The 26,469-nt window shown below is 40.5% G+C and overlaps 2 protein-coding genes across 3 annotated transcripts in view; one reads left to right on the top strand and one right to left on the bottom strand.

Moving 5' to 3' along the window:
- Window positions 1-893: 893 nt before the first annotated feature.
- Window positions 894-16,789, bottom strand: LOC137259886 (uncharacterized). Of its 2 annotated transcripts, none has more exons than XM_067797524.1 (4): window positions 16,730-16,789; window positions 11,140-11,951; window positions 6,341-6,722; window positions 894-3,923 (listed from the first exon to the last, which is right to left on the bottom strand). In XM_067797524.1, exons 2-4 carry the CDS (start codon window positions 11,329-11,331, stop codon window positions 3,091-3,093), a joined length of 1,407 nt encoding a protein of 468 aa, XP_067653625.1. In that variant the 5' UTR covers window positions 11,332-11,951; window positions 16,730-16,789; the 3' UTR covers window positions 894-3,090. The 2 variants fall into 2 exon arrangements, with proteins under 2 accessions (XP_067653625.1, XP_067653626.1); XM_067797525.1 differs by lacking the exon at window positions 16,730-16,789 and adding an exon at window positions 13,674-13,755.
- The window catches only part of LOC137259888 (probable methyltransferase-like protein 24), a 36,502-nt gene continuing 24,031 nt past the window's right edge, over window positions 13,999-26,469 (top strand). The window contains exon 1 of the mRNA XM_067797530.1: window positions 13,999-14,037. The gene's annotated coding sequence lies outside the window, so the exon portion shown is untranslated. The remainder of the gene's footprint in view (window positions 14,038-26,469) is intronic.

Raw genomic sequence — 26,469 nt, 5'->3', positions numbered from 1 at the left:
ACTTTCTGGATGATCATGTGTTGGAAATTTGTAAAGTGGTTTAAACAGTTTTACGAAACACTTTCTGGATGATCATGTGTTGGAAATTTGTAAAGTGGTTTAAACAGTTTTACGAAACACTTTCTGGATGATCATGTGTTGGAAATTTGTAAAGTGGTTTAAATAGTTTTGCGAAACACTTTCTGGATGATCATGTGTTGGAAATTTGTAAAGTGGTTTAAATAGTTTTACGAAACACTTTCTGGATGATCATGTGTTGGAAATTTGTAAAGTGGTTTAAATTGTTTTACAAAACACTTTCTGGATGATCATGTGTTGGAAATTTGTAAGGTGGTTTAAATAGTTTTACGAAACACTTTCTGGATGATCATGTGTTGGAAATTTGTAAAGTGGTTTTAATAGTTTTACGAAACACTTTCTGGATGATCATGTGCTGGAAATTTGTAAACTGGTTTTACTGTAACTGAGCAATGATGTTATGTTTGAGTCAGTTATATACACTCAGTAAATAAAGTCTGCAAGTTTCTTTCTTTTCGTTTTTTTAAAGAGTATACAAATATATAACATGCGAAACCTAGTGTCGAATGGAAGGAGCTTTCTGATTAACATATGTAGACTCTGTTTCTCATTTCACTGGGTGAGTATACATTTCGCCCGTATTTCACAGGTCTGTGCAAAGTTCGCGAGAGGTTGTTTTCACGTGACCTGTGATATGACGTCATCAGATCTTTGAGGACTGGATGACTGGTTTTCACAAGTTACACACGCACACGATGAATTCAAGATCCGAGACAATCGCAATTCACGACACTTTGTTCTTGCAAACAAAATTAATTCCACAAATAAAAAAAACAGCATTCAAGCTTTTATTGATAACACATACAGCGGTTTCAAACGCACTCAAATAAATAAACGCATATTATTATATCACGATTATATGCGATTCTAAAAACACAAACAGAACATTCTGCCCAAAACATAACATTGTGCAGATGCTATATACATATGTACATATAACAGTACAGATCGAATGATGACAATTATGAGGAAATGCAGTAGTATATAGTCAACTCATGGCGAATGAGTGGGTGAGTGAATATGGTTTTACGCTGCTTTTACCAACATTCCAGCAATATCAAGGCGGGGGACACCAGAAATGTGAGGATACCCATGGAATCGAACCCGGGTATTCGGCGTGAAGAGCGAACACTTAAACCACTAGGCTAACCCACCGCCCACATGTGAGAGTGGAAAGAGTGGGTTAGTGAGGGAGTATGTTTTACGCAGCATTTAGCAATATTCAATCAATGTAATGGCAGCAGAAATGGGCGTCACACTTTGTAACCATCTGGGGATTTGAATCGGGTCCTCATCGTCATGAGGGACGCTCTAACCACTAGGCTAACCTACCATCCTGGAGTGAGTGAGTTTTGTTTTACGTCGCACTCAGCAATATATGGCGGCGGTCTGTAAATAATCGAGTCTGGTTACCATCCTGGAAGTGACACGAGAGCCATATGTGATGATGCTATTTGTAACGTTGGTGAGTGAGTGAGGGAGTTTAGTTTTACGCCACACTCAGCAATATTCCAGCTATATGGCGGCGGCCTGTAAATAATCGAGTCTGGACCAGAGAGTCCACTCATCAACAGCATGAGCATCGATCTAATCAATTGTGATCCGATGACATGTGTCAACCAAGTCAGCGAGCCTGACCACCCAATCCCGTTAGTTGCCTCTTACGGCAAGAAAGGGTCACAGAAGGTCAATATTCCAACCCGGACTCACGGGTAATCACGTTGATAAAACGCAGAGGACAGGTATGAACTGACACACCACAGAGTGATAATAATGACTCAGTGGGACTTACACAAACGATCATAAGATACTGGCAGACGCACGGGAGGTAACTCTGTATGTGACAGTACTTTGTGCTGGAACACCTCTGCTTGGTTTCAGAAGACATTGACAAATGGACATATTTCGACATACATTCAAATACATTGGTACCAAAGTGAACGGTACATTCACGACAACAAAGGATTGGACATCACAAAGGGATAACTCCAATGAGAAAAAAACATGCTTTCGCCTTTGGACACCAACGGAAGAATATATCAACAGGTGGTTTAAAGATCCGAACAAACATCAACTTGTTTGGCTGAATTGATTAGTTTATTATTATATTGGAGGCTGGGTATAAGAGATTAGGCAATATGTATGCATTGGAGGTTTTAAATCACGAATTGTTCTTAATGCATTCTGTCACGTTTCGTATCCTACGAAACGTGGATTCCTCCAAACACGACCAAAGTGCCATCGATAAATCTATTTAACAATGATAAATGGAACACAGGAACTACACTAACGTAACCCCCATTACAAGCGCCACCCACCCCAAAATTACACCAGAACACAACAGAAACACAAAACACGCAGACTGATAAGTCCATGTTCTTTGAGATCGTTCCTCCAAACTGCACGTGCAACACATAGGCTCTCCTGGAGTGATTGAGTGAGTTTAGTTCTGTGCCTCGTTTAGCAACATTCCAGCACTATTGCGGCTGGGGACATCCGAAGTGGTTTTACACGTTGTATCCATGTGGGGAATCGAACCCAGGGCTTCGATTCATCATTCAAGTTGACCCATCGCTCAGGTTCTCCGGAGAGACACTGTTTCTGTTCGAACAGTGATGAGTAAATGAAGTCCACTTTACGCCGCGTTCAGCAACATATGAGTTGTCAGTTGAACATTCATACAACCGAGGCTGTATCGACCAAACCTTGGCTGAAATATAGACGCCGTTCACACTAAATGAGAAAAATCACAAATCCTGACCATCCAACAAATACTTTTCGCCTCTTTGTCAAGTAGGTGAGGTCTTTTCCTCACCATCTGCTCCTTACCGATCCTAATGGTGAGACCGGGTGAAGCAACCGTGTTCTCATGAAGACACGCATCTAAAAAAATACCCAACAGTACTGACTCTCACGAATTGTTTTTACCACAGCTCTAAAGACAGGTTGAAGGACATGAGGGGAGATAACTCCCAAATACAAATTGCCCGGACGCATGAAGGGAGATAACTCTCAAATGCAAACTGCCCGGACGCATACGCGTTCACACGAAGCACCCGGGCAGTTCATCTGACACCACAAATTCATGCCAGGGTTCGAACGCCACTGCCCGGTGGGAATAAAACACATTGTTTTCACTGGAAATCCGGTTTTCGGAAAAGAGCTGTTCATGATATAAAAGTTGGTTTTCAGATAGACCCGGGCTCCATCCGGGTACTCACAGAAACACATGCAGTAGTGATCCGGACAACTTCCGGCTCGACAGTGGCGACTGCACCAGCCGTACATGCCCTTAACAGATTGTTGGGGCTTAGCCGGCCCACATATTATATTTCTAAACCTCTCATTACACGGCTGTCGTGTTGTATTCTGCGTTGGAGAAACTGCTGTTGATGTCGTCGTGAAATAATCTGTAGAATTTGTCGTCATCGTCGCCATCGTCGTCGATGTTGTGACCTGTGTAGTTGAATTCGTTGGTCGTATTACTGTAGTTGGTGAAGTTGTCGTCGTGGTTGTAGTAGACGAGGACGTGGTAAGTGCTGTCGTGGTCATCGCTGTTGTTGACGCTGTAGTCGTAAAGGTTGGTCGGCCGTGGGGCTGGACGTAAGCGTAGTGAAGACCAGCCCGGGGGTAGGTGTAGACGATTCCAGATTTGATGCTGCTGGTCACTCTGGGGTCGCGGTTGCTGTCACTGTGAGCGCTGGAAGTGTGGCCGTTGTCGTGACCGTTGTCCGTGCTGGTCGAGTGACCGAGGATTCGGATGTCTGCGCAGTTAATGAACTCCTCTTGAGGTCCGCAACCGAGGCATTCTTTACATCCGTTTTGATCCCGTCCCATCCTGTATCCTGGAACATACGTTAGTGAGTTAGTTTTCAGCTGGCAGTCAAGTGACATCAAGAGCATGTAATTGTGAAACGATAACTGTATCAACTACCAGTGCGACTCGTGACCATCCCATCCCGTTAAAAATAGTCGTCCGCAGCCTCTTGCCAGCACGGCAAGCTGAAGACAATTGTTTTACAAGTGAGTGAGGTTAGAAATGCACTGTCGAACCCCGTTTATCCGGACGTTTTGGTTACATTCGGAAACCGTCCGCATAGCAAGGCTTCCGGTAATGACTACATCAACAACAAGCAAAACGTATTTCATGACCGCCTTCGTGAATTCTCAAAAATCTCTCTCTGTGACCTGTATGTTTTGCCCATGTCCAGCAATCGTAAATCATGTGTATGTTTCGTCTGTGTCCAGCAATAGTGTATATCCAGCAACCATGTGCATGTTTTGTGTGTGTCCAGCAATCATGTGCATGTTTTGTGTGTGTCCAGCAATCATGTGCATGTTTTGTGTGTGTCCAACAATCTTCTCATGTGTATGTTTTGTGAGTGCCAATCAATTATGCTTATGATTTGTCTATGTCCAGCAATCATTTGCATGTTTTGTGTGAGCTAGTAATCATGCGCATGTTTTGACTATGTCCAGTGATCATGTGCGTGTTTTTGACTATGTCCAGCAATCATGTGCATCTTTCGTCTATGTCCAGCAATCACGTGCATGTTTTGTCTATGTCCAGCAATCACGTGCATGTTTTGTCTATGTCCAGCAATCAAGTGTATGTTTACAATATGCTGTATGGTTTACGTGTATCCAGCAATCCTGTGTACATTGTGTACATTTTGTGTGTCCAGCAATCATGAGTATGTTGTGTGTGTGTGTGCGCGCGCGCATGCGTGCGTGCGTGTGTGTGCTCTGCGTATCCATAACACTGTCTTGCTGTGTAAATGCCCTTTCCAAAGAAAGGACGGGGTAAATAAAAGCATGTCTTGTTCGCATGAAGCTCATGACAGACAATAAGGCTGAGCGGCGGAGGCAAGTACACGCCATTAAAATAATATATGGGAGGCAAAAACTGCATACGTTGCAAAACGAAAACTGTTGCTACTGGTGAAACCGCCCACTGGAACCGTTGTTTTCTTGATTCATTCGTTACAAATAACGGCTTCACCTTAAAGAGACAGTATGTATTCACGGATTTTGAGGAATGTGAAGTATAGATGGTTTATGTGCTATCTTGCTGTTTAATGCCACATTCAGTACCGTCCCGTTAATCTCATTAAATTCACTTACAAATATTTGTCCTGTCTGGGTGGGGGAAGATCGGAGAAACAAAGATCGGAGTGGAGGAAATGTCTAAAAATGTTTGGAGGGCATTGAAGGGCATGTGGGTTTTTTGTTGTTGTTGTTTTGTTTGTTTGTTTTTTGTTTTTGTTTTTTGTTTTGCGTTTTTGTTTTTTTGTTTGTTTTTTTTGTGTTTTTTGTTTGTTTGTTTGTTTGTTTCGGTTCGTTTTCATTATTAAAGAAGAAATTTCCCAGTGCAATGAAACGTCGCTGTGTCTATGTTGAAGGAACCAACATGACGTATCCGCAAAATGATGAGAAATTGTACGGAATGTTATGGTGGGGACTTTAAAGGGGAAGAAAACAATCTTTTTATTGTTCTGGATAGCAAACAACTATCCTATTTTCAAGCCTGGGGCAGTGTTTTAGTGTTACATGTCAGTACACCCGGGAAGGGTCCAAATGTTCTACCTGGGTACTCCACCCCATATTACCCTACTCCATCATTTCTCCACATTTCTAAGAATTGGCAATATATTCTTCACCCCGGAGGCTAAGATTTCGAGTGTTTCAATATCTTAAGCGTGTTTGCAATTCAAAATAGGTCACTGTAAGCTAAGTCTCAATTTAGATCAAAGATAACAAAACATTTTAATCATGAATGAACAATATATTACATTTTTAAAACTATAAGCTCCTTGATCATAACGGGACTGGTTATTGAGGCGGCTACCCGGGGCCAGCTCAGTACCCACCCGTCCCAAGTATTCGTGCTACATTTAGATGCATATATTCAGAATAAATGTTCAGAATATTAGGAAGTCTCTTACTCATTTTAAGTTTGTTACTCATGGGTCAAACTCAAGTTTTAAAGTCTTATTTGGTTTGGGTTTGTTTTGTTATTCAATGCCGCAAAGAACAATATTCAGCTATTAAATCTGTAAATTATCAAGTTTGGACAAGACAATCCAGTGATCAACACCATGATGACTGATTTACGCATTTGTGATACGATGACATGTGTCAGCCAAGTCGGCGAGCTTGACCACCCGATCCCGCCAGTCGCCTCTTACGACAATCACGGGTTACCGAAGACCCGTTCTAACCCTGATCTTCACGGGTAAATTCTTAATGGCAAATCACTTACCAGTGTGGTACTTCCACTGTAACACACAGGTGTCGCAACTCAGTCCCTTGGGCATGCGCAGATGCATGTCATAATACTCCCTTCCGCTTCCGGTGTAATAGCGAGTAGAATTCGTTTCCTCAATAACTAATGGCGGGTGCGTTTTGAAACACGTCTCAAGACTTGGACCAACGGGACCATCTTGACGTGGGCAGAGTCTGAACTCAAAGTAGCCGAGCAGATTCTGCCGAGTGTAGACAGTCACATTCAGCTTTTGTCCCATTTGGATTGTTTTAATCGGAGCTTGTTTGGAGTAGATTCCGGGATACTCATTTTGTTTGATGACGTCATTGTATGCGTCACCACAAGCGCCGCATCGACCTCCAGCATTTTGCCATTGTTCCTGCAAGAGATGTCACAATATGATGAAAATACAACCGATCTGCTAAATACTGTTAAGATTGGAAATAGTTAAACACAGTCATTTTCTACCTCCAGTGGTGTTCGCCAAGGTTGTATCCTCAGCCCCATTCTTTTCATGTTCTATATATATTATGAATTAGTACATGAATTGTATAAAAGGATATTCCCCATGTATGTTTGTATCCCAGGATATAAGTGATATTATGCTGTTTCTATCTGCTGACGACGGAGATCTCTAAAATTGCAAAGGCAACTAAATGTCCTGTATTTATTTTGACATTAATATTTTCGATGGTAAATTTGCACCTATATTGTTGTGTGCATATGGGGCCATAAATATTATGACTGTATTGAACAGGTTAACAAATCCTATTCCAAGCGTAGCCTACATCAAATAAGATAATATTAGGTAAAACAGGCTGTAAAGGAACTGGGTTTCAGATTTTTTTTTCCTTTTGTTTTTTATTTATTTCTTTTTTTTTTTTTTGGTGACAATGTGTATTCACATAATGAAAAATTGATTTTTGTATGGTAAGCATGGGATCACGCGATGTTATTCCACAATGTGTAATAACTTTGTAAAATTATTAAACAGTGATATCTTCAACGGGTGAGTAATTATACTCTTGTAAAATTAGGAATTTACCCTGAAGCATATTATATACTCATTTCATGACGAGAGGTTACAGAAGATTTTTTGTAAATCTGAATTTCTCTGCATAATTTGAATGTGAATGCATACAGACGAAATAAGGATGATGAATAGTTTATGTAACCATTGTCACAGTGGACAAGTTCAGGATGAAGTTGATATTTTACTACATGATCTGAGAATAAAATAATTACCCTTTCTCAATAGTAAGTGTGTGTGTAAATCCCAAATGATAAACTTGGTGAATTCACAAAATATCATCAAAGCAATAGTCATATTTCTTAAGGGTGTATTTTCCAAGAATGTTTGAAACTGTTCCAATATATCAAATATATTATTCCTATGTTCTAACCACGTGGTAAGAAAATTGTCACATGGCCCAGTAGGCAAATATTACTGAATAAGGTGTGTCTGTCTCTCTGTCTGTTGAAATTACATGAGAATGATATTTTTTGTTGGCGTTTACTGGTTTTTTCTGTGTTTTCTTTTCCTCCTTTGTATGGAGGGGTTGCGGTGGTTAGGTGGGTAATGGGGTTATTTCTGACACTATGGGTGCCACGCTTATGAGTTTCTGTCAGAAAGTAATTTGTGTCCCACTGCAACTCCAAGCTCTTAGCTTCCATCCTAGACCGGACCAGACAATCCAGTGATGGTGTTACGCAATTTCTTAAAAGCAACCTGGATACAGTCACAAGCATAAGCAGTAGAAGCCTCACCTTCCTACCAAACCTACAATAAATCTTTATACACGAGGTGCATGTCATCAGGGAATGCCAAGTGTTTTGTAAATAATCAAGTCTGGCTCAGTCGGTATTCCACTATATGCAGTAACCCTGTTACTACCTTCTTACCTGCTCGGGAAGTAACTGACCACGGCCCACTTGCACAAAGCAATCTCTGCGCTACAATGGTTGTAATCCCATTCTCCAACATAGGCTTATGATAGTTGTAGCACTAAGATCGCTTTGTGCAAGTGGGCCCAGGATCCTTACGACCGACTGACAGAGTTTGGGTTTAAGTCGCTTTCAGCAATATTCCAGCAACACCACTTGGGGAAACACATAAATGGGCTTCATACATTGCACCCGTGTGGGGATTCGAGCCCGGGTCTTCGGCGTGACGAGCCGACTCTTTACCCACTAGGCCTCCCAATCGCCCAGGATCCGCCGGAGAGAACTTTTCAGTGTTTGGATGTATAGATGTACATCTAAATATGACATTGCACCATTTGAAATTTGAAAAATGCGTCATAAAACTAGATTTTTTCAATTTATTTGCTTTCACTTTCTCATATGTTGTGAGCGCGTACATTTGACAAATCAGAAAACCTTTAATAAACATGACTGAGATGAAGTTTGTGATAATGGTTGAATTCAGTTTTACGCCGAACTCAGCAATATTCCAGTCATATGGCGGCGGTGTGCAATCAATCGAGTCTGAACCAGACAATCCAATGATCAGCAGCATGAGCATCGATCTGCGCAAATGGGAACCGAGGTCTCATGTCAAACAAGTCAGCGAGCCTAACCACCCGATCCCGTTAGTCGCCTCTCAAGACAAGCATACGAGTAGCCTGTTATGGCAAGCATGGGTTGCTGAAGACCTATTCTACCCCCCGGACCTTCACGAGTCAAGGTTGCGATAATGTTTGTAGGTGTTTCATAAACGTATGCAAGAGGCCTTGTTTATTTAAGGGGTTTCTTACACAAATGCATTTATCAAACACCACAACAAATTATGGCGGCCCAAACACTCAAACTGTCAGCACATGCAGTATGCATAATACCCCAGGCAATATTTACGTTTTAAATTAGCAAATACTTGGAACTGCTCCGCATACGAGGAATTTGGATGATCTTTAAACCTATTACGACAGATTTTTCCCCTGTAAGTGGCCGGTGGGGTAGCCCAGTGGTAAAAACGTTCATTAGGTTTCCCACATGGGTACAATGTGTGAAGCCCATATTCTGGTCCCCCCGCCGTGATATTCTTGGAATATTGGTGAACGCAGCGTAAAACCATACTCACTCACTCATTATTAAGTACATCTAGAATGTCTTCTTACTGGATTATGCAAGCCGATGGGTGGGTAGCCTAGTGGTTAAAGCAAAGATCCAGGTTCGATTCCCACCCTATGTGTACAATGTGTAAAGCCCATTTCTGGTGTGCTCGTGGGTGATGTCGTCTACCGTGGCATTGATGGAATATTGCTACAAGGCGGCGTCAGAACGTTTATAGGGTTATGAATCTACTCATGAATAATGTTATCAAAAACTAGAGATACTTGCTTTGGCAAGTGAATGACTTCAGTTTCACGCCGCTTTTAGAAATATTCCCGCACCATCACTATGGGAAACACCAGAAATGGACATTTTACCCATGTGGGGAATCGAACCCGGGTCTTCGGCGTGACTAGCGAACGCTTTAACCACAAGGCTAACCCACCGCCCCGGGATAAATGAGAAATTCAGGGGTGAAGTTTAAGCCAAACGACTCAAACACACAACTAGTGAACTCCGATAGAAACGTTGCGCATCGCGGTGCCGTGGGCCCTTGGACAGACTTTTGTGTAAGCCTCCCTTGATCATCCAACGATTCTCCGTTCCACTCTTGTCAAAATGAACAATCACTTGGCCAAAAATAGGAGCCACGCGTCTTGACATTAATATCTTTGGTCATAAAATATTAGTCACAAAATTTATTGTTCAGTACCAGGATTTAGAACATAATCGAGTTCTTTATAGAACCCCCAGGCAAAAGGAGTCATTCTTTGATCTCGAATCTGCTCAATGTGTCGCACAACAATGCGTACCTACAAGCAAGCCTCCGTGCGTTTATTATTAGTTATTGTAACACGCACCTCCCCCACCCCAAAAGCAAAAATAAATTCAGAGAAACAGATAAACAACAAAAATGTTGGTAATGAATAAATACAAAATGTTAGCCCCCACATCAAGTTTGGTATTGAAATTATTGTCTTTGCATATAGTGCCTGAGTGAGTGAGTGAGTTTAGTTTTAGGCCGCTCTTTAGCAATATTCTAGCAATATCACGGTGGACACATTGGAAATGGGGTCATATGTTGAAGCAAAATAGCACGGAATCAAGCTCAGGTCTCTGACAAGCCTCCCTCATTAAATATGGAACCGAGAAGGTCCCGGGGTAGAACAGACCTTCAGCAACCAATGCTTGCCATAGAAGGCGACTATGTTTGTCGTAAAAGGCGACTAACGATATCGGGTGGTCAACCTTGCTGACTTGGTTGTCAAATGTCATCGGTTCCTAAATGGGCAGATTGATGCTCATGCTGTTGATCACTGAAATTTGTCTGGTCCAGACTTGATTATTTACAGACCGCCGCCATGTAGCTGGAATATTGCTGAGTGCGGCGTAAAACTAAACTCACTCACTCACACTCGTATTCGCTATTACCCATGAACCAGCACGCTCATGACAGATGTCTCCTTTTGTGAGAATATCTGAGCTCTACAAGGAACCATCCTTTCATTAGTATTTACACAGAAACTGGGCGGTGGGGTAGCTTAGTGGCAAAAGCGTCCGCTCGTCACACCGAAGACCCGGTTCGATTCTCTACATAGGCACAATGCGTGAGGCTAATTTCTGGTATCCCCCCACTGTGGTGTTGCTGGAATATTGCTTGATGTGGCATAAAACGAAATTCACTTACTCCCCTCTGTAAACTAAAGTGCTATAAGAAATATATATTCAATTAAAAAGATACTTACGTAAAATCCCCCACAATTCAACAGCTCGTCGAGATAATTCATTGGGACGTTAACATCGCCCAGTCTCCACAAACTCGATCTCATAGTGGGCTCTATGAGACGAGCTCTGCCATTGGCTAATTCCCACAGGCACGTGAAGCACGTGAATATCGAGAAGAGGAAGAGTTGTACGTATCCACTGCCAGGCGTCATTCCGTCAATGAGGTTGAGTCACAACTGTTACAGCTGAGATGAAAACGCTACAAACACGTCGTCTCAGAGCCCACAAATTGATATTTTGTAGAGGTGTGAAATCTAGTTGCGTCCTTTAAAGTGAATATATATCCACTAGGAATTATAGTTAAGAAAACCAAAATGTCCTTTCTTTTGTCGATTATCACAAGTTTGAGATATATTTCCGTCGTGATTGATTTGAACGATTTCTGGAAATAACTTGAAAAGTCCACAGACGAAATTTAAAATCCTTGCAATATCAGTACACACATATTCGATGAAATATATCCAGTTTAACAAACACACAATTCAACTGTGTCAAGATGGGATATTTTTCAAGATAATGTCCTTCAGTGATCCCTCGGCGTTGTGTAAGCGTTTCCCGGAACTATGCTGGCTGTTCATATTTATATAAGACTCACTGACATTCTAAATTGGTTAAAATGGACAGGGCTTATCAATGACGTTTTGAGGAGGCACGTGACGTCACTGCGTGGGAAGATACCGTTTTTCACTTCCGGGTTATTACTGCAAGTTTATCAAGTTCAATATCCTCCTTCGATGGAACAAGAAATCAGTTGAATCATGCCAGTAGTGATCTGTAAAACACGAAATAAGGTGGGAAAATTATTAAAATGATTATATATCTGATTCTTAAAACTTTCACGAAACATATCAAGATTCCTGTTAATTTAGAATAAATACCTTCATTAGTCTTGGTTTTAAGACGAACAGAAAATTGAGAACTGTGCTTTTATGGAGCAATTATCGTGACAAATGAGGGACATTAAATGCGATGAATGACTTCACGTAGTGTTAAAAAAACTTTTACCTTTCCAAACACTTTTTGCTCTTTGCTGAAACCTGACAAGCGTGTTTAAAGCAGTAATTAAACCTGCCCGACCGTTTATAATTAGTCGGACGTCATTACGGTACATCATTGTGAAATATACACCGCAAATTGTCAATCATGTGTCAAGGTTGTCTGGGTCATGTGACGTAGTCTAAAAATAAGATAACACGCACAGGATTAATTTTACATAAATGTGTAAAGGAAAATTACGTTTTAACTGTCGCCATGATCATCAAAATCATCACCATCATCATGAATAATAACCGAAAATGGATTTTCTTAAATCCACAATAAGTCTGTGTGGACTCGAGTCTAGGCCAGTCACTGGGTGGTGGGGGTAGCCATGTGGTTAAAGCATTAACAACAAGAGCGACACTTCATTCGTATCGACGTATCGATACGAGAAGACAGCACATCTATTTCGACGCTTAGGTATTGCAATATATGCTCATATCTCCACATACTGACAAGGGTAGGAGGTACACCTATCTCCATACTATGACACCGTTAAAATATACCCTAATCACGACATTCTGACAACTCCACATACTGACAAGGGTAGGAGGTACGTCCATCTCGATACTTTGACACCGTTAAAATATACCCTAATCTCGACATACTGACAAAGCAGATGATAGACTCCTCCCGACACTTGGACACCATTAAAATATACCTATATCTCCACATACTGACACAATTGATGGTACACCCATCTCGGCGCTTGTACACCGTTCAATTGTACCCATATCTCGACATACTGTCACAGTAGATGGCAAACCCATCTCGACGCTTGGATACGATTAAATGTACTCATAGCTCCACATAATGGCACAATAGATAGTACACCCATCTCGGTTCTTGTACACCGTTGAAATGTAACCATATCTCCACATACTGTACGCTTGGAAACCGTTAAAAACGAACCCATGTCTCCAAATACTCTACTCTTGGAAACGGTTACAATATATCCATATCTATACATACTCATACAGTAGATGGTACATCCATCACGAAGCTGGGACACCGTCCAAATCTTCCCGCAGCTCCACACACCTGATGCTTAGACACCGTTCTAATGTACCCATATCTCGAGATACTGACACAGTAGATGGTACACCCATCTATAGGTAGATGGACATTGCTTCTATATGATGGCATTTCGACACAGCAGATACTACGGAAATCTCAAAGCGCAGGTAGGGAAAATACCCTTACCTCTATGCACTGTTGGGTAGAAGAGTTTTCTCCCCTATTTTAGCCGGATCTGCTGATATTCCGGTTTCAGATTTGGCATGTCCAAACAACGTTTGCTTTGACAACACCACATCCGTTATCGCATTTCACAAAGAATCAAATATGTTTGACATTAAACCAAAACACTTGTTATGACATAGTGGAACTGAAATTGTCCAAAACGGATCACTCATTTACAAATTCAAAACTAAAGCGTTACTAAAACTAAACTCACCGTAACATAAAGCGTGTACCAACATAAGCTGAACGACAAATGATGCTTTGAATGATCGAGGTGCAGTCTTAAAACATCCCGCATATAACCAGCAAAATAAATTAATATGCTCGCGGCTTCTTCAACCAGCGTGCGTACGGGACAATATACATTTCACCTGAGGCGGCGACATGTACGTTCCGTTTAATCCACGTATAAGTATATCATGACTGGCGTGCTGGAGTTTGGGGGGCCTGGGGGACCGTCGGGGACAGTATAAGAATGAGGGCTGACAAGTCTCCATGCGTTATATGACGACATATATTAGTCTTTGATGGATGTTCCTCCAGAATATTCACATCCACGTCAAGTCTTGCGATTGAAGGTGAGTGCGATGTCTCTGTGCTTGGACCACTTAATAAAATCTCATCACTCAGATTTGAGGGGTCTTCAGGCGTTCATAGTCAAACCTATAATGGCGGATGTTTATGGACGTTTATAGCCATAGCGTAATGAAGACGTTCTGGCAAAGGAGATTTCATGGATATTAATAGAAAGGTTATCGTAAGAGCGAAGTAGTTATTTGCTAGAAAGAATGCGTTTGATGGCAGTTGCTTGGAATGTGTTAAAGGCACTGGTTCACACCACACTTCTCTAAAAATAAATAATGTATTTCCCTCAAAAATACTAACAGTCCTGTCGTAGCTGTCATATAATGTATTCCAAAAACAATTTTGTATTTAGATTACAATATGAAATTAAAAAGTTCGAATGAATTAATGCGACGTTGCATTAAATCGACTCTCGCGCCCTCTACTGACCGAATTTATTTCAACTCCATAGGGTTATGTCCCATGGTGCGCTCTTTACGAATCTTATAACTCCTGTGGAGACAGATTTCAGATGCGAATGTTTACCAAAAAACAACGCGCAACTTGTGATTGGAACCAGTTCGGCAAACACCGACAACACCGCGGGCGACAGTTTTCGATGTACGGAACAATTGTTTATGTTCCATATATGGCAAGTTCTCCCTGACCGGAAGCTGTTCACCTTAAAGGGAATCGATTTCAGGCAAGTCGCTGAGGATAATAAATCATTTATTGCATCAATAGGAAGCGAAAGTGAGTGCATATGTCTAGATATTAACAATATAGGCCAAAATATTGTCGAAAATGTTTGAAGTTGTGCTGTTTTGGAGGAAAATGTGTCAAGCTACTGTTTGCAATATTCCAGCTATATTATTTTGTGATAAAATGTCAGTGACGGATACAAAGAACAAGTAAAACGTCGTCCACAAACAAGTTTTAGAGTACGTGTACACGTGAAAAATCTGTACAGGTGTGCACCCACTAGGAAGACACGTCAACGAAATTGTATGGCTGTGAGTGAATTCAGCTTTACGCCGTTTTTTCAGTAATATTCGAGCAATATCACGGCGGGGACACCATGAATGAGCTTTATACGTTGTCTCGAATCGCATCTGAACCCTCGGCTTGACGAGGGAACACTTTACCCTCTGGGATACCGGGAATAAAGATGCTGGATGCAACCATCGAAAGGGGATGTAACCATCGAAAGGGCATGGGTCATTTTTCAACCCTTAGTATAAATGATTAGTTTTAAGTTTCCCTTTCTAGTCCCCTTAGCGATCCTTAGTGTTTGGCACCCTTATACAATCCTTAGGGTATTGTGATACTTGCCTGTAATACAGCCTTTCACGATCCTTAGGGTATTGTACCACTTGCCTGTAATACACCCCTTCACGATGCCACTTACCTGCAATACACCCCGTCACGATCCTTAGGGTATTGTGACACTTGCCTTCAAGACACCCCTTCACCATCCCTTGGGTATTGCGACACTGCCCTTTGATACACCCATTCGCGATCCTTATGAACCCCATTGTCTCGAACTCGGTTCAGACGAATTCTCGGATGTGTCGAACTGACATCTCGGTCCCTGCCGATTTCCTTATATTTATCATTATTTTTACCCTGATGTGTCGAACTAGATGTGTCGAATTCCCGGTTGTGTCGAACTCATTTTAAGGTCCCCAAAGGCTCTAACAAGTACAAATTTACCCTTTTGTCTCGAACTGTCAAAGCTGGTTGTTGCAACTGAAAACTTCAGTCGCGCAATCGGAAGTCAAGCACCGTGGTCGTGTTGGTTCTTGGTCTTTTCAATGCTGACGGATGTGTCGAACACTCGGATAAGTCGAACTTTCCCCTTGGACCCGACGAGTTCGACACAACGGGGTACATTTCTTCATGACCCTTGGGTTTGGGTTTTATGACAAGACCCAATGACGCTTGTGAAAAATGTTACAAATATCCATTCATGTTAAATTTTGAGGAGAAAATTTCAGGCATAGAGCTGAAGTAACACGAGTGGAGAAAACAAACATGAAACAAGCCATAACTGGATTGATTTACAGCCAAGCTAATAGCTACAGGCTAGGAATGTTCGAACCTGAAAGAGGCGCTGTGAAAGATTTTAAGTGCCGGGGAATAATAATAATAATAATAATAATAATAATAATAATAATAATAATAATGATGATGATATCTAATGGATTTCTATGGTGCCTGGTCCAACGGCGCATCTCAAACGGATAACCCGGGCTGCTTGTCACTCACTTGACGTATCCCACTGGGTACCCATATTTTGCTGGGTGAACAGAGGTGTATGAAAAGAGTTTCGTAGATGTCAAAGCATTTCTACAGAGAATAGAAATTCAGTTCATTCAGAATCCGTTTGATCAAATGTTGAGTAGATATACAAGAATGTGATCTCTTATAATGTGATATCATTAAAACAGATGAAATTTGAAATGCATATTCCAAAAATATTATTTTAAAACAGTTGTTAATAAATATCAACCCATTAAGAGAGTGTGGTTTCACGTTTATTGCAGCAATATCACGGATGGGGAATCGACCCCGGGTCTTAAGCGTTACGACCAGCGGACGCTTTAACCTCCAGGCTACCCCACCGACCCTCAACCCATTAAAGCCCTGTCTTATATAATATATGCATAAAGAGTTAATAATTTAGATGATTAGGAATGTACTTACGTTTCGCATTTGTAAACCAAATATATGTCTTGGCGTCAAGTCACTTTGACCTGTCAAAACTCTACCACAGCAATGAATTCATTCACACAGTCAGAAAGCCACCGCTGCCTCCGTGGCCCAACTGTGATATATACAACTGTAATCCACACGTCAGAGACGGGAAACGGTTGATTGACAGCCGACAAGCGCGGCCCGGTGACAAGGTGCACGGGTTTTGTCTCGGCCTGTTTTCATGGTAATGTATTTCATGGTAATGTAAATTAAAGCATGTCTTGCAAGATTTTCAGACGTGACGTTATTTTGTCACAGCGTGACTCACAAGCATGACGAAAATAGTTTATGGGATGAACTTGGCTCGATTTCCTACGTGTATTTAGACTTTCAAAATTTCAAAACTTCATGGTATTGTTATTCTTCCTAAAGTCAGTGAAGATAATAATGCATATTAATTCGTCCATTTATATAGCCCCAAACCCCACACACGGTATGCTCATAGCGCTAACAATGAATACCACAGCATATTATTGCCCCAGAAAACCCAAACTGCCTATTATGCGGTTGAAGGTTTTAGTCATATGACTTATCCCACCGGGTACCTATTTTCTTCTGGGTGACCAAAAACACTTTTGAATAAGCTCATTTGCCCAGATCCAGGCTATGGTTGCCATCGGAGTAGAATAACGGGATCAAGGGGTCCGGTGTGACTGGTCATTGCATCGCATTGCATCATGGCTACCTAAAACAAAATCTCTGCTCATGATGTTAATCACCGGATTGCCTCGTAGTCGATCGATTTTGTACTGACCGTTTTTCAGAGCTGGAATTCTGAAGACTTCTTCGGTAAACAACAAACAAACATTAGGTTCGTGAAATGCATGTTGCATCGCACCGCATAAAAGTTTTTATAGCAAATATACACATGGACATTGACATTTTGACCCCAAAAATCGTTACTAACACAATCAAAATGTTACCAGGCTTAAGACTTTCGCAGAAACACTTCAAACGTATGTCGTAATGTAAATAATTGTTAACCGCCGCTATTTTCCAGTAATTTGCCGGCGATCTGTAGTGAGGGAGTGAGTGAGTTTTAGTTTTACGCCGCACTCAGCAATATTCCAGCTATATTGCGGCGGTCTGTAAATAATCGAGTCTGGACCAGACAATCAAGTGAGCAACAACATGAGCATCGATCTGCGTAATTGGGAACCGGTGACATGTGTCAACCAAGTCAGCGAGCCTGACCACTCGATCCCGTTAGTCGCCTCTTAAGACAAGCATAGTCGCCTTAAGATAAGTATGGGCTGCTGCTATGGTAATAACGCGCAAACGATCGTCATAATATTACTGCAGCAACCGTTCCACTGCATCCCATTTGTGACAAGAATAAAGTAGGCGATTATTCCCACTCATAAACCCAGTAAAACCTTCACCGAAAGACCTGACAAACTATCTGGTTTCATAGGGCAATGTTTCCAAAAATAATGTACATCTTCCCCATTTATCAATGGCCTTGCCATATTTGGGAAAGATGAGTTAAAACGGTAGCAAATATGATTTATACACAAAAAATGCCATCTGAATTAAAATATACACTTTCAAAATCTTAAAAGAATGTTCATCATAGAACCACCCTAACAGACATCAATCAAAAGAGTGCATGACTTTGATTGACAACAAGAACTGTAACGGAGAAAGATGTCTATTTCAAGTCACGTGTGAGGGCACGAGGCACGCTCTGAGTTCAATGAGGGAACGTACTTTGATGTATTGATGTGTACTTGCATTTTAACATATTTATCGATCCTGACGTCAGCCAACGAAACAGTGTGTATTGTTAAAGAAACATTTCAGAAAAAATGTTCTACAATATTTCACGATGATTTTTTAAACTACCGGATTGACGTAACAGTGAATAACAGTACCGTTGTTTTAATATTTTTTGTCTTTTTGTTGTTTAACGTTGCATTAAACACTATTCTAGCTATATGATGGCTACTTGTAAGTCATATAACCTGGTTCAGATAATCCAGTGATCAACTCCATGAGCAACGATCTGCGCAACTGGGATACGATGACATATGTCAAACAAGTCAGCGAACCTGATCCAGTTGGTCACCGCTTACGATAAGCACGGGTTACTGAAGATCAATTCTAACCTTGATTGGTGCTGGTAGGTTTCCATGTGAATAATATTCATAACATCATTTTCTGAGTATTATTATTTTCCTCCCCGCCTTTCCTTTTCTGTAATATAAAAGCCCTAAATGAAAAAGTCTATATTTCAGTGTCAGCTTAATGTGAAAGGGATGCCCGCATTGATGTTGACAAACCTGGAGACCCCGGGATTTGAACATACTATGATAGGTTCCAGTCTTGCCAAAGGGACAAAAATCTGTACTGCGAATTGTGGCTTTTATAATGGGAGAACCCCGGGTCCTATTTTAATATATACTGTACAAACATAGGTAGGGATATATGTAAATTTTGAAATTATGAATTGTGATGTATTTATTTATTGACATGCTGATAAAACATTAATCATAAAAATACCAATATCCCTAACTTATTTTGTCCAGTGTAAAAAGCCAAATGAGCTTTATTTTTAACAAATACAAAACAATTCGGTCGTATTCTAGGAGGTTATCTGTAGAAATACGTGTGATTAAGCCGTATGCATGAAGCATGTATTTATCACGGGCTAAAGGGGTGGTGGGGTAGGCTAGTGGTTAAAGTGTTCGCTCATCACGCCAAAGACACTGATTTGATTCCCCACGTGGGCACAATGTCCATTTCTGGCCACCTCCACAGTGATTTTGCAGCTTGCAGTGATTCACCAACTTGACAAAGCAAGTATCTGTAGGTTTTGACAACGTTGCTGATGAATAAAATCATATCACAAAATGTCTGCTGACTTTCCCGTTCATTAGCAGCATGATGTACATATGTACAAATACTGTTATGAAAGTAAATAACTAATCATAAAATATCAATCATATAGCAAACTGGTTTATTGTGTTGTTACATTTTATTTAGAATTTTGATGAATAAAGACCAAGCACATAAATTTTGCCGTCTAAATGGCTAAGTGCTCTTCTATTATGTTCAGTGTACCCCGTGTACAAGTGAGGTGCATCGCAATACACTCCGCTGCCAGTGCCAACTCATTCGGCACTTCCATGCTGTCTTTCTTAACTCCAATAACATCATGCATGATGCACGGAAATTACCGATATTTTGCGAATGCGAATCGATTGAAGGGAAATAATTGTAAATCTGATTTCTTGTGTCGTCTGCAAAATGTAGCGATGGCTACAGAAAGATTTGCCTCGCATTCCAATGAAAAAAAAATTGACAAAACGTTCAAATGTAGTCCCTGTGATTATTAAGATGGGGAATTACACCGCGGAGACTTTAGTAAGACAATGCATGCTGGGAAAACACCAAGAAGCAAGAATCGAATCCTTTCATTCACACAGGTTGACTGAAGTGTACGATCCGGTATACATGCTTCCAATATACGAGGGGAAGTCAATATGTTCATAGAACTCGATATAAAACAGAACACAATGGTTGTGATATTGGTTTTATTTTTCAATATAGTCTCCCTGAACCTCGATGCATTTTGCCCATTTGTCTTTGAGACTGTCTATGCCCTTGAAATAGAAGTCTTCAGATTGGTCCCTCAGCCACGCCTCTGTTGTTGCCTTGAGGTCATCATCATTGGCAAATCTTGTTCCACGCAAGTGAGATTTCAAATTGCGAAACAGATAGTAGTCGCTGGGGGCCAGATCTGGACTGTATGGGGGATGGTTTAGTTGTTCGAAGCCACATTGTTGAAGAGAAGCTTGTGCAACACGGCTCTTGTGGACTGGTGCATTGTCGTGGAGAAGCATGACTCCAGCTGTCAACTTCCCACGCCTCTTCTCTTTGATGGCCGCTCTCAATCTTTTCAACAAGTCAGCATAGTAAGCCCCTGTGATCGTAGTTTTAGGTGGTTTATAGTCTATGAGAATCACACCCTTTGAATCCCAGAAAACGGTTGCCATGATCTTGCCAGCAGAAGGTTGTGTTTTGAACTTCTTGGGTGCAGGAGAATGCTTGTGCTTCCACTGCATGGATTCTTGTTTGGTTTCGGGATCCCAGTGATGAATCCAGGTTTCATCCCCAGTAACCAGACGAGCATGAAAGTTATCAGGATCAGCGTTGTAGATGTCCAACAGCTCACAACTGGATTCAACTCTCTGGTGACGATCATGTGCATTTAGGTTACGAGGGACCCATCTTGCGGATACCTTGGACATGTGCAGGTGTTCATGGATCACTGTGCAAACACTTCCATGTGAAATGCCACACTCTGAAGCTATCTCGTCCACCTTTATTCTCCGATCGGACATAATTAAGCGTTGGATCCGGGCAATTGTATCTTCTGTAATGGCTTCAGAAGGTCTTCCTGACCGTGGGTCATCTTCCAAGGAGCTGCGACCTCGCTTAAACTCAGCTGACCATTTTGCCACAGTGGAATATTGAGGGGCTTCCTCGCCATACACATTGATCATGCATTTGTGGATTTCGGTTGCATTCACACCTTCTTTAGTGAGAAACTTGATAACTGCACGAAACTCAGTTTTGGAGGTTTCCATGATTTGTGCAGGGTAATCGTCTTTTAAAGGCTCTAACTCTCAAGTAAATGCTCGAGGAAGGTTGGGTATCAGTATACAGAGTCACAGATGAATCAACTCAATAATGACACCAATGACAACATCACCAAGGATATATCAGCACCCACTTCTATGAACTTATTGACTTCCCCTCGTAATATTGATTTTATCAGTAAGATAAATACGTTGCTCACTGGTCCCTCGGGGCTCATGGGTTCATGTACCCTCTGTGTCTGTTTAGTTTATTCCCCACCCACTTTAACACGGTATGGCAATTAGAATTGCAGTGCAGCGATGTTATAGCATTGTGACGTCATCAAGTTCACGACATCATCGCATTGTTAGGGCATCTACCGTCAAACGAAATGTGGGGTGTTTGGGGTGATACGTGATTAGGAGATAAGCATCATGTGTTGGCCATTTTCCGGGTGTTATTGAGTATTTGAAGCGCGGGAATATTTCATTTGAAACCTCCGGCTGACGCTGACGCCGTGTTAATACGCAGTGAATAGTCTTGCAGTTTCCGGGAATCTAAGACCATTTGATCATGTTTTCCAACCAATCAGATTACAGAACACAGTGACTTTTGGTTTACAATAGAGAATACTAAACGATGCCCCGTGCAATACCATATTTACGAAACGAGTGAGTTTCATAAATATGGTTACACGTATTACATGGGACATAGTTTAGCATTTTATTTATTACTCACTAAGCATTGGCCAAATATTATCAAGCAATGTACAGTTTCCCTAAGAATTCAACGAGTGTGATCATTGTCAGATTTCTCGCTTTTTCAAGCAAAGTCTAAAGCGACCTTCACCTGGCAAACATAAGTTTGACAGAACGCGTTGTCAAACGTGTGCTTGAGAGTGTGAACATTCCATCAACTCGGCACCAGTACCAATTTCGGAGTTGTCAAGGTTTTGTCGAGAAATAGGACTTTTCCATCAAACCTTCGGTGTTGTCAAACTTTTAAAATTTCAACAACATGTATTCTCAAACTTCAGTTTGCCGTATGAAGACCACTTAATACTGTTGTGACAGCGGCATTAGCATTGTGACGTCAGTTTAGTATTCTGGGCTCTTATTCTCGAAACGTTCGTAGCCCTAAGAATTCTTAACTTTGATCGTAGCCAGTGAGTGAAGAATGGGCTTAAGAAGTTCGTAGGGCTACGAACGTTTCAAAAATAGCTAGCCTGCTTATTACTTGCCAACCTAGAAGAAGTTGCCTGCATCGTGAGGACTCCCAGCTTTCCGCCACTCAAGCAAGTTCTAGTACTGTTCTACTCAGTGAAAATATCACTATTATATTCATCAGTATTTACAGTATTTCACTCTTAAAAATATCATAAACTGCAGTATCTTCCACGGACGAGTAATAAACAAAGAATTATACACGAAGAGAACATATAACATTCGAAGAAACTATTTCGATTTCTGTACAAGAAAAACGTGTTTGTTGTTCAACACCCTGGATGCCACAGGGACATATATGCCCCCCTCTTCACCCCTCACTTTGAAGTCCAATAACATTCTAAGTATACATCGCATATATAAATACTTCACAGTTTTGAATTCTGCGGAAAATTCCGTTTCTTGATACCATCCACTATTATTTCAGACCAAGCCAAAGTGCTTAAAATTGCCTTTCAAAATAAGCTTCATCGTAAATGTCGTCATTTTTCAAACTGTACAAAATCGAGATTCACAGCGTTATTTGCAGTATGTTTTGAAATGTGAAAATCGGATAATTACTGGGAGTAGTGAAACGTCGCCGATGAACCCAGAATCGGTTGAGATGTTTTCGAAAATACACTTAAACGAACGACAAAGTGCGCTTTCCGCCATATTGGTTAGTGTGTACAAAATCACGTTTCGAGAACCCCGGTATTGAGACGCCAATTACGTCACGTATAGTCAGCTGCGACAAATGCATCATTGAATTCCCCACACATCTTAGAATCAAATTACAAATGGTCTTTGTCACCAATACCAACGGTTTAGGTAAAACGAAACGAAAGATAATTGGTATGAAAACGAACGCTGTGCTCGAAAGACAGCGCTTGTTTGAAATGTAAAATTAGAAACATCCCAATTTTACACTGCGTAGCATTTTCGGAAATTTTCCAACATCCAGCCGTCTAATCATTGCTTACAATGGCTCAATACGCTTAGTATATTCAAGGGAAGAGTATCATAGCAAGAAATAGCAAATTAAAAACAGATACAATGAAATCATTTGGTAATTCATAAGAAACTGTCAAACTTTTGGTGCAGCGTGACGCCATGACTCACGCAAAATCACGCAAAATCACGCAGAACGACAACGGTAGTTAGCAGCATTTCTGGCTTCTTCCGGCATTTACAATGTAAACATATAACAATACACAGATGGTCAGAATAATTCTGATTACTTACAGCCCACTTTTATGTACAAAAGATCCCTGAATCAAGTCAAAAGTCCTCGCAAAATACTGTGTACCCTTGTCAGCGAAGCCGCCATTTTGAAAGAAATCGGTCATCGGTAGTGATGTCACACGTCAACATTGTTGCACATATTGGGCAATTTCTTTGAGGTGAAGGTCGATTGAACAAGAGTAAACACAATACCCATACCATTCCGATTACACTTTTAATATTGTGATGTATATTTTGCATATCGGTCAGATATTTTTTCATGAAATTGATTTCATTATCTACATATGTCAATGTTCAACATCATATCATATGTGTATATAAGGTATGCATTTTTAGTCTTTTAAAGCTTTTGATTGTTTGAATAATATTTACATGGGAAATTGACTCAGTAAGTGTACTGTACCACATTTTAAGCCTCTACACAAGTGTTGGAAGATCACACATAGCCATAACTGCAACATGTGCTTTAGGTCCCGTGATATACAATATTCAATACGTTGGGACAAATATTGCAGTTTCATATGAACAGGTTAATAAACAGCGATTTAATTCCAACTTATAAGTAAAACTGATAATATTAATGAAAATGATTTGCGCATTTTATGAAATGCACACATATTTAAAAGAATTGTCTTGTTCACTGTATTGGTTTGTGTCGTTTTTGTAGACAAAACAGTTGTTAATATTGATTGACCCGGTGCGAGTTTGTCAAAAAAGTTTTATGATTCATTATCATTTTTTTCGATAATAAAGTCAATTCAAATTGGATTAAAATATATCTGATGGCAGAATATCTAACTCTAACAGTATTTATACGAAAATTGTTTAAAAAATATAAACCAGGTCATGTCTTAATTTGGACAAGCCTTACGTCCATATTCTAATACTTCTGTACTGAAAAAGCGATCTCTTTGTACCTTTCATTGCACATTTATGAAGTGAAATAATTTCATAATCATAAGAAGAAAAGTATTTTTCCTAAATGAATATTCAATGAATATTCAAGTGTTGTGAAATTTTCATTTACGCTAAATTGATGCTGGACAGGTGCGCGTGTTGCTCACAATAAGACATGTAGTAAAACTGTGCAATTGTTGATATATTCAGGACACTATTTCAGTTGTAAAACCACTCATTTTATAGTTTGGCTAAAAAGTATTGAATTCTGACACAGAAGCCGAGATCTTTTACACATTGAGTGGAAATTAGGTTAGATATATACTAATCAGCAACCAGAGTCGTCTTTTTTCGACGTCACAAAATGCACAAAACATGCCGTGACGTCAACTAAAATGTCGCAATATTTTCAGTTATTTCATTACATTTGAAAATGTGGCTGTTACTCCGTTAATAATGATGCAAAATTAATCAAAATACATCTACTCAAACAGGAGAATATGGGAATCTAAGAACTAAATTATGTATCGGATAGGTCTATCCAAATCGCTATTACCAGCTTTTTGATGTAGTACATTGACATCTTTTCTTACAAATTGTGAAACTACCAAAAGGTATCCTCTCACATTGGGGAACTTTGTATTGGAATAGTTTGGTTCAGTGTGAACAAAACATCACGAAAATATACTGTCCGTATCCGCAGCAACTTCTCTCCATGAGGTACATTGACCTAATGTAAACCATAGCGGAGTTATGCTCCCTTATCGTTATACGTGCATGACCTCTCTGTCGACGTTTGACCTCATAGAAGAAAATCGAGTTTTGACATTTATTACAGGTCATTTTTGATTTTGTGAGTATGACGTTATGCAATAGCACACACATCAATTTCATATACACTTATGTCGTTCAGATATCAAGCTGTATTTTCTTCGCACACTCTTTCAGTAAAGATGCCAAATTTAAAAAATATCGTAGCAGAGTGCTTTTATCGGTGCACGGTAAAAAAAAACGGAGAAATTTTCTGTTTTTCAACCCACACAACAGTTTTGGACAACTTGTAGCAGTGTCTATTTCTCAAACCCCTGAGGTAGCCGCAGTTATATTTACACCAACGGATAGGAAATTAAATATTCTACATTTCAGTACAATTTTATAGCCGTACGCAGATCCAGGACCACGCGAGTGCAAATCTCGCACAACGTTCACTTTTCAAACCTTACGAAAATGTGCGTCTGAAAAACAAACTCGGCATCCAGGGGGTTAACGTAACACTCAGCAATATTCCAGCTATATGACCTCGATCTGTAAATGATTAGAATGGGGCAGTCAATCCAGTGACTGATATCATGAGCATCGATCTACGCAAATAGGATACGGTGACATGAATTAACAAAGGCAGCTGTATTGACAGTCCAATTCTCCAGCTGCTCTGCCAAGTTTCACCCGGATTTTAACATGTCTGCTTATTGACTGTGGCTTATGTCCAGAGTCAATCGATCTCTCATTTTTTGTAACGTTGGTCATCATCATCATCATCATCATCATCATCATCATCATCATCATCATCATCATCATCATCATCACCATCATCATCATCATCATCATCATCATCATCATCATCATCACCATCACCATCATCATCATCATCATCATCATCATCATCATCATTATCATCACCATCACCATCACCATCATCATCATCATCATCATCATCATCATCATCATCATCACCATCATCATCATCATCATCATCATCAT

Source organism: Haliotis asinina, chromosome 13 (assembly GCF_037392515.1).
Source record: "Haliotis asinina isolate JCU_RB_2024 chromosome 13, JCU_Hal_asi_v2, whole genome shotgun sequence".
NCBI classification, from domain to species: domain Eukaryota; kingdom Metazoa; phylum Mollusca; class Gastropoda; order Lepetellida; family Haliotidae; genus Haliotis; species Haliotis asinina.
The sequence above is the reverse complement of the archived record's forward strand: the minus strand, read 5'-3'. Positions and strand labels throughout refer to the sequence as shown.

Bases quoted from the DNA above. Each gene is read 5' to 3' on its own strand.
- LOC137259886 (XM_067797524.1), bottom strand. From the start codon at position 11,331: ATGACGCCTGGCAGTGGATACGTACAACTCTTCCTCTTCTCGATATTC. The intron at 6,723-11,139 runs GTAAGTATCTTT...CATCTCTTGCAG, and splicing joins TGAATTGTGGGGGATTTTAC to GAACAATGGCAAAATGCTGG. The intron at 3,924-6,340 runs GTAAGTGATTTG...CGTATGTTCCAG, and splicing joins ACAGTGGAAGTACCACACTG to GATACAGGATGGGACGGGAT.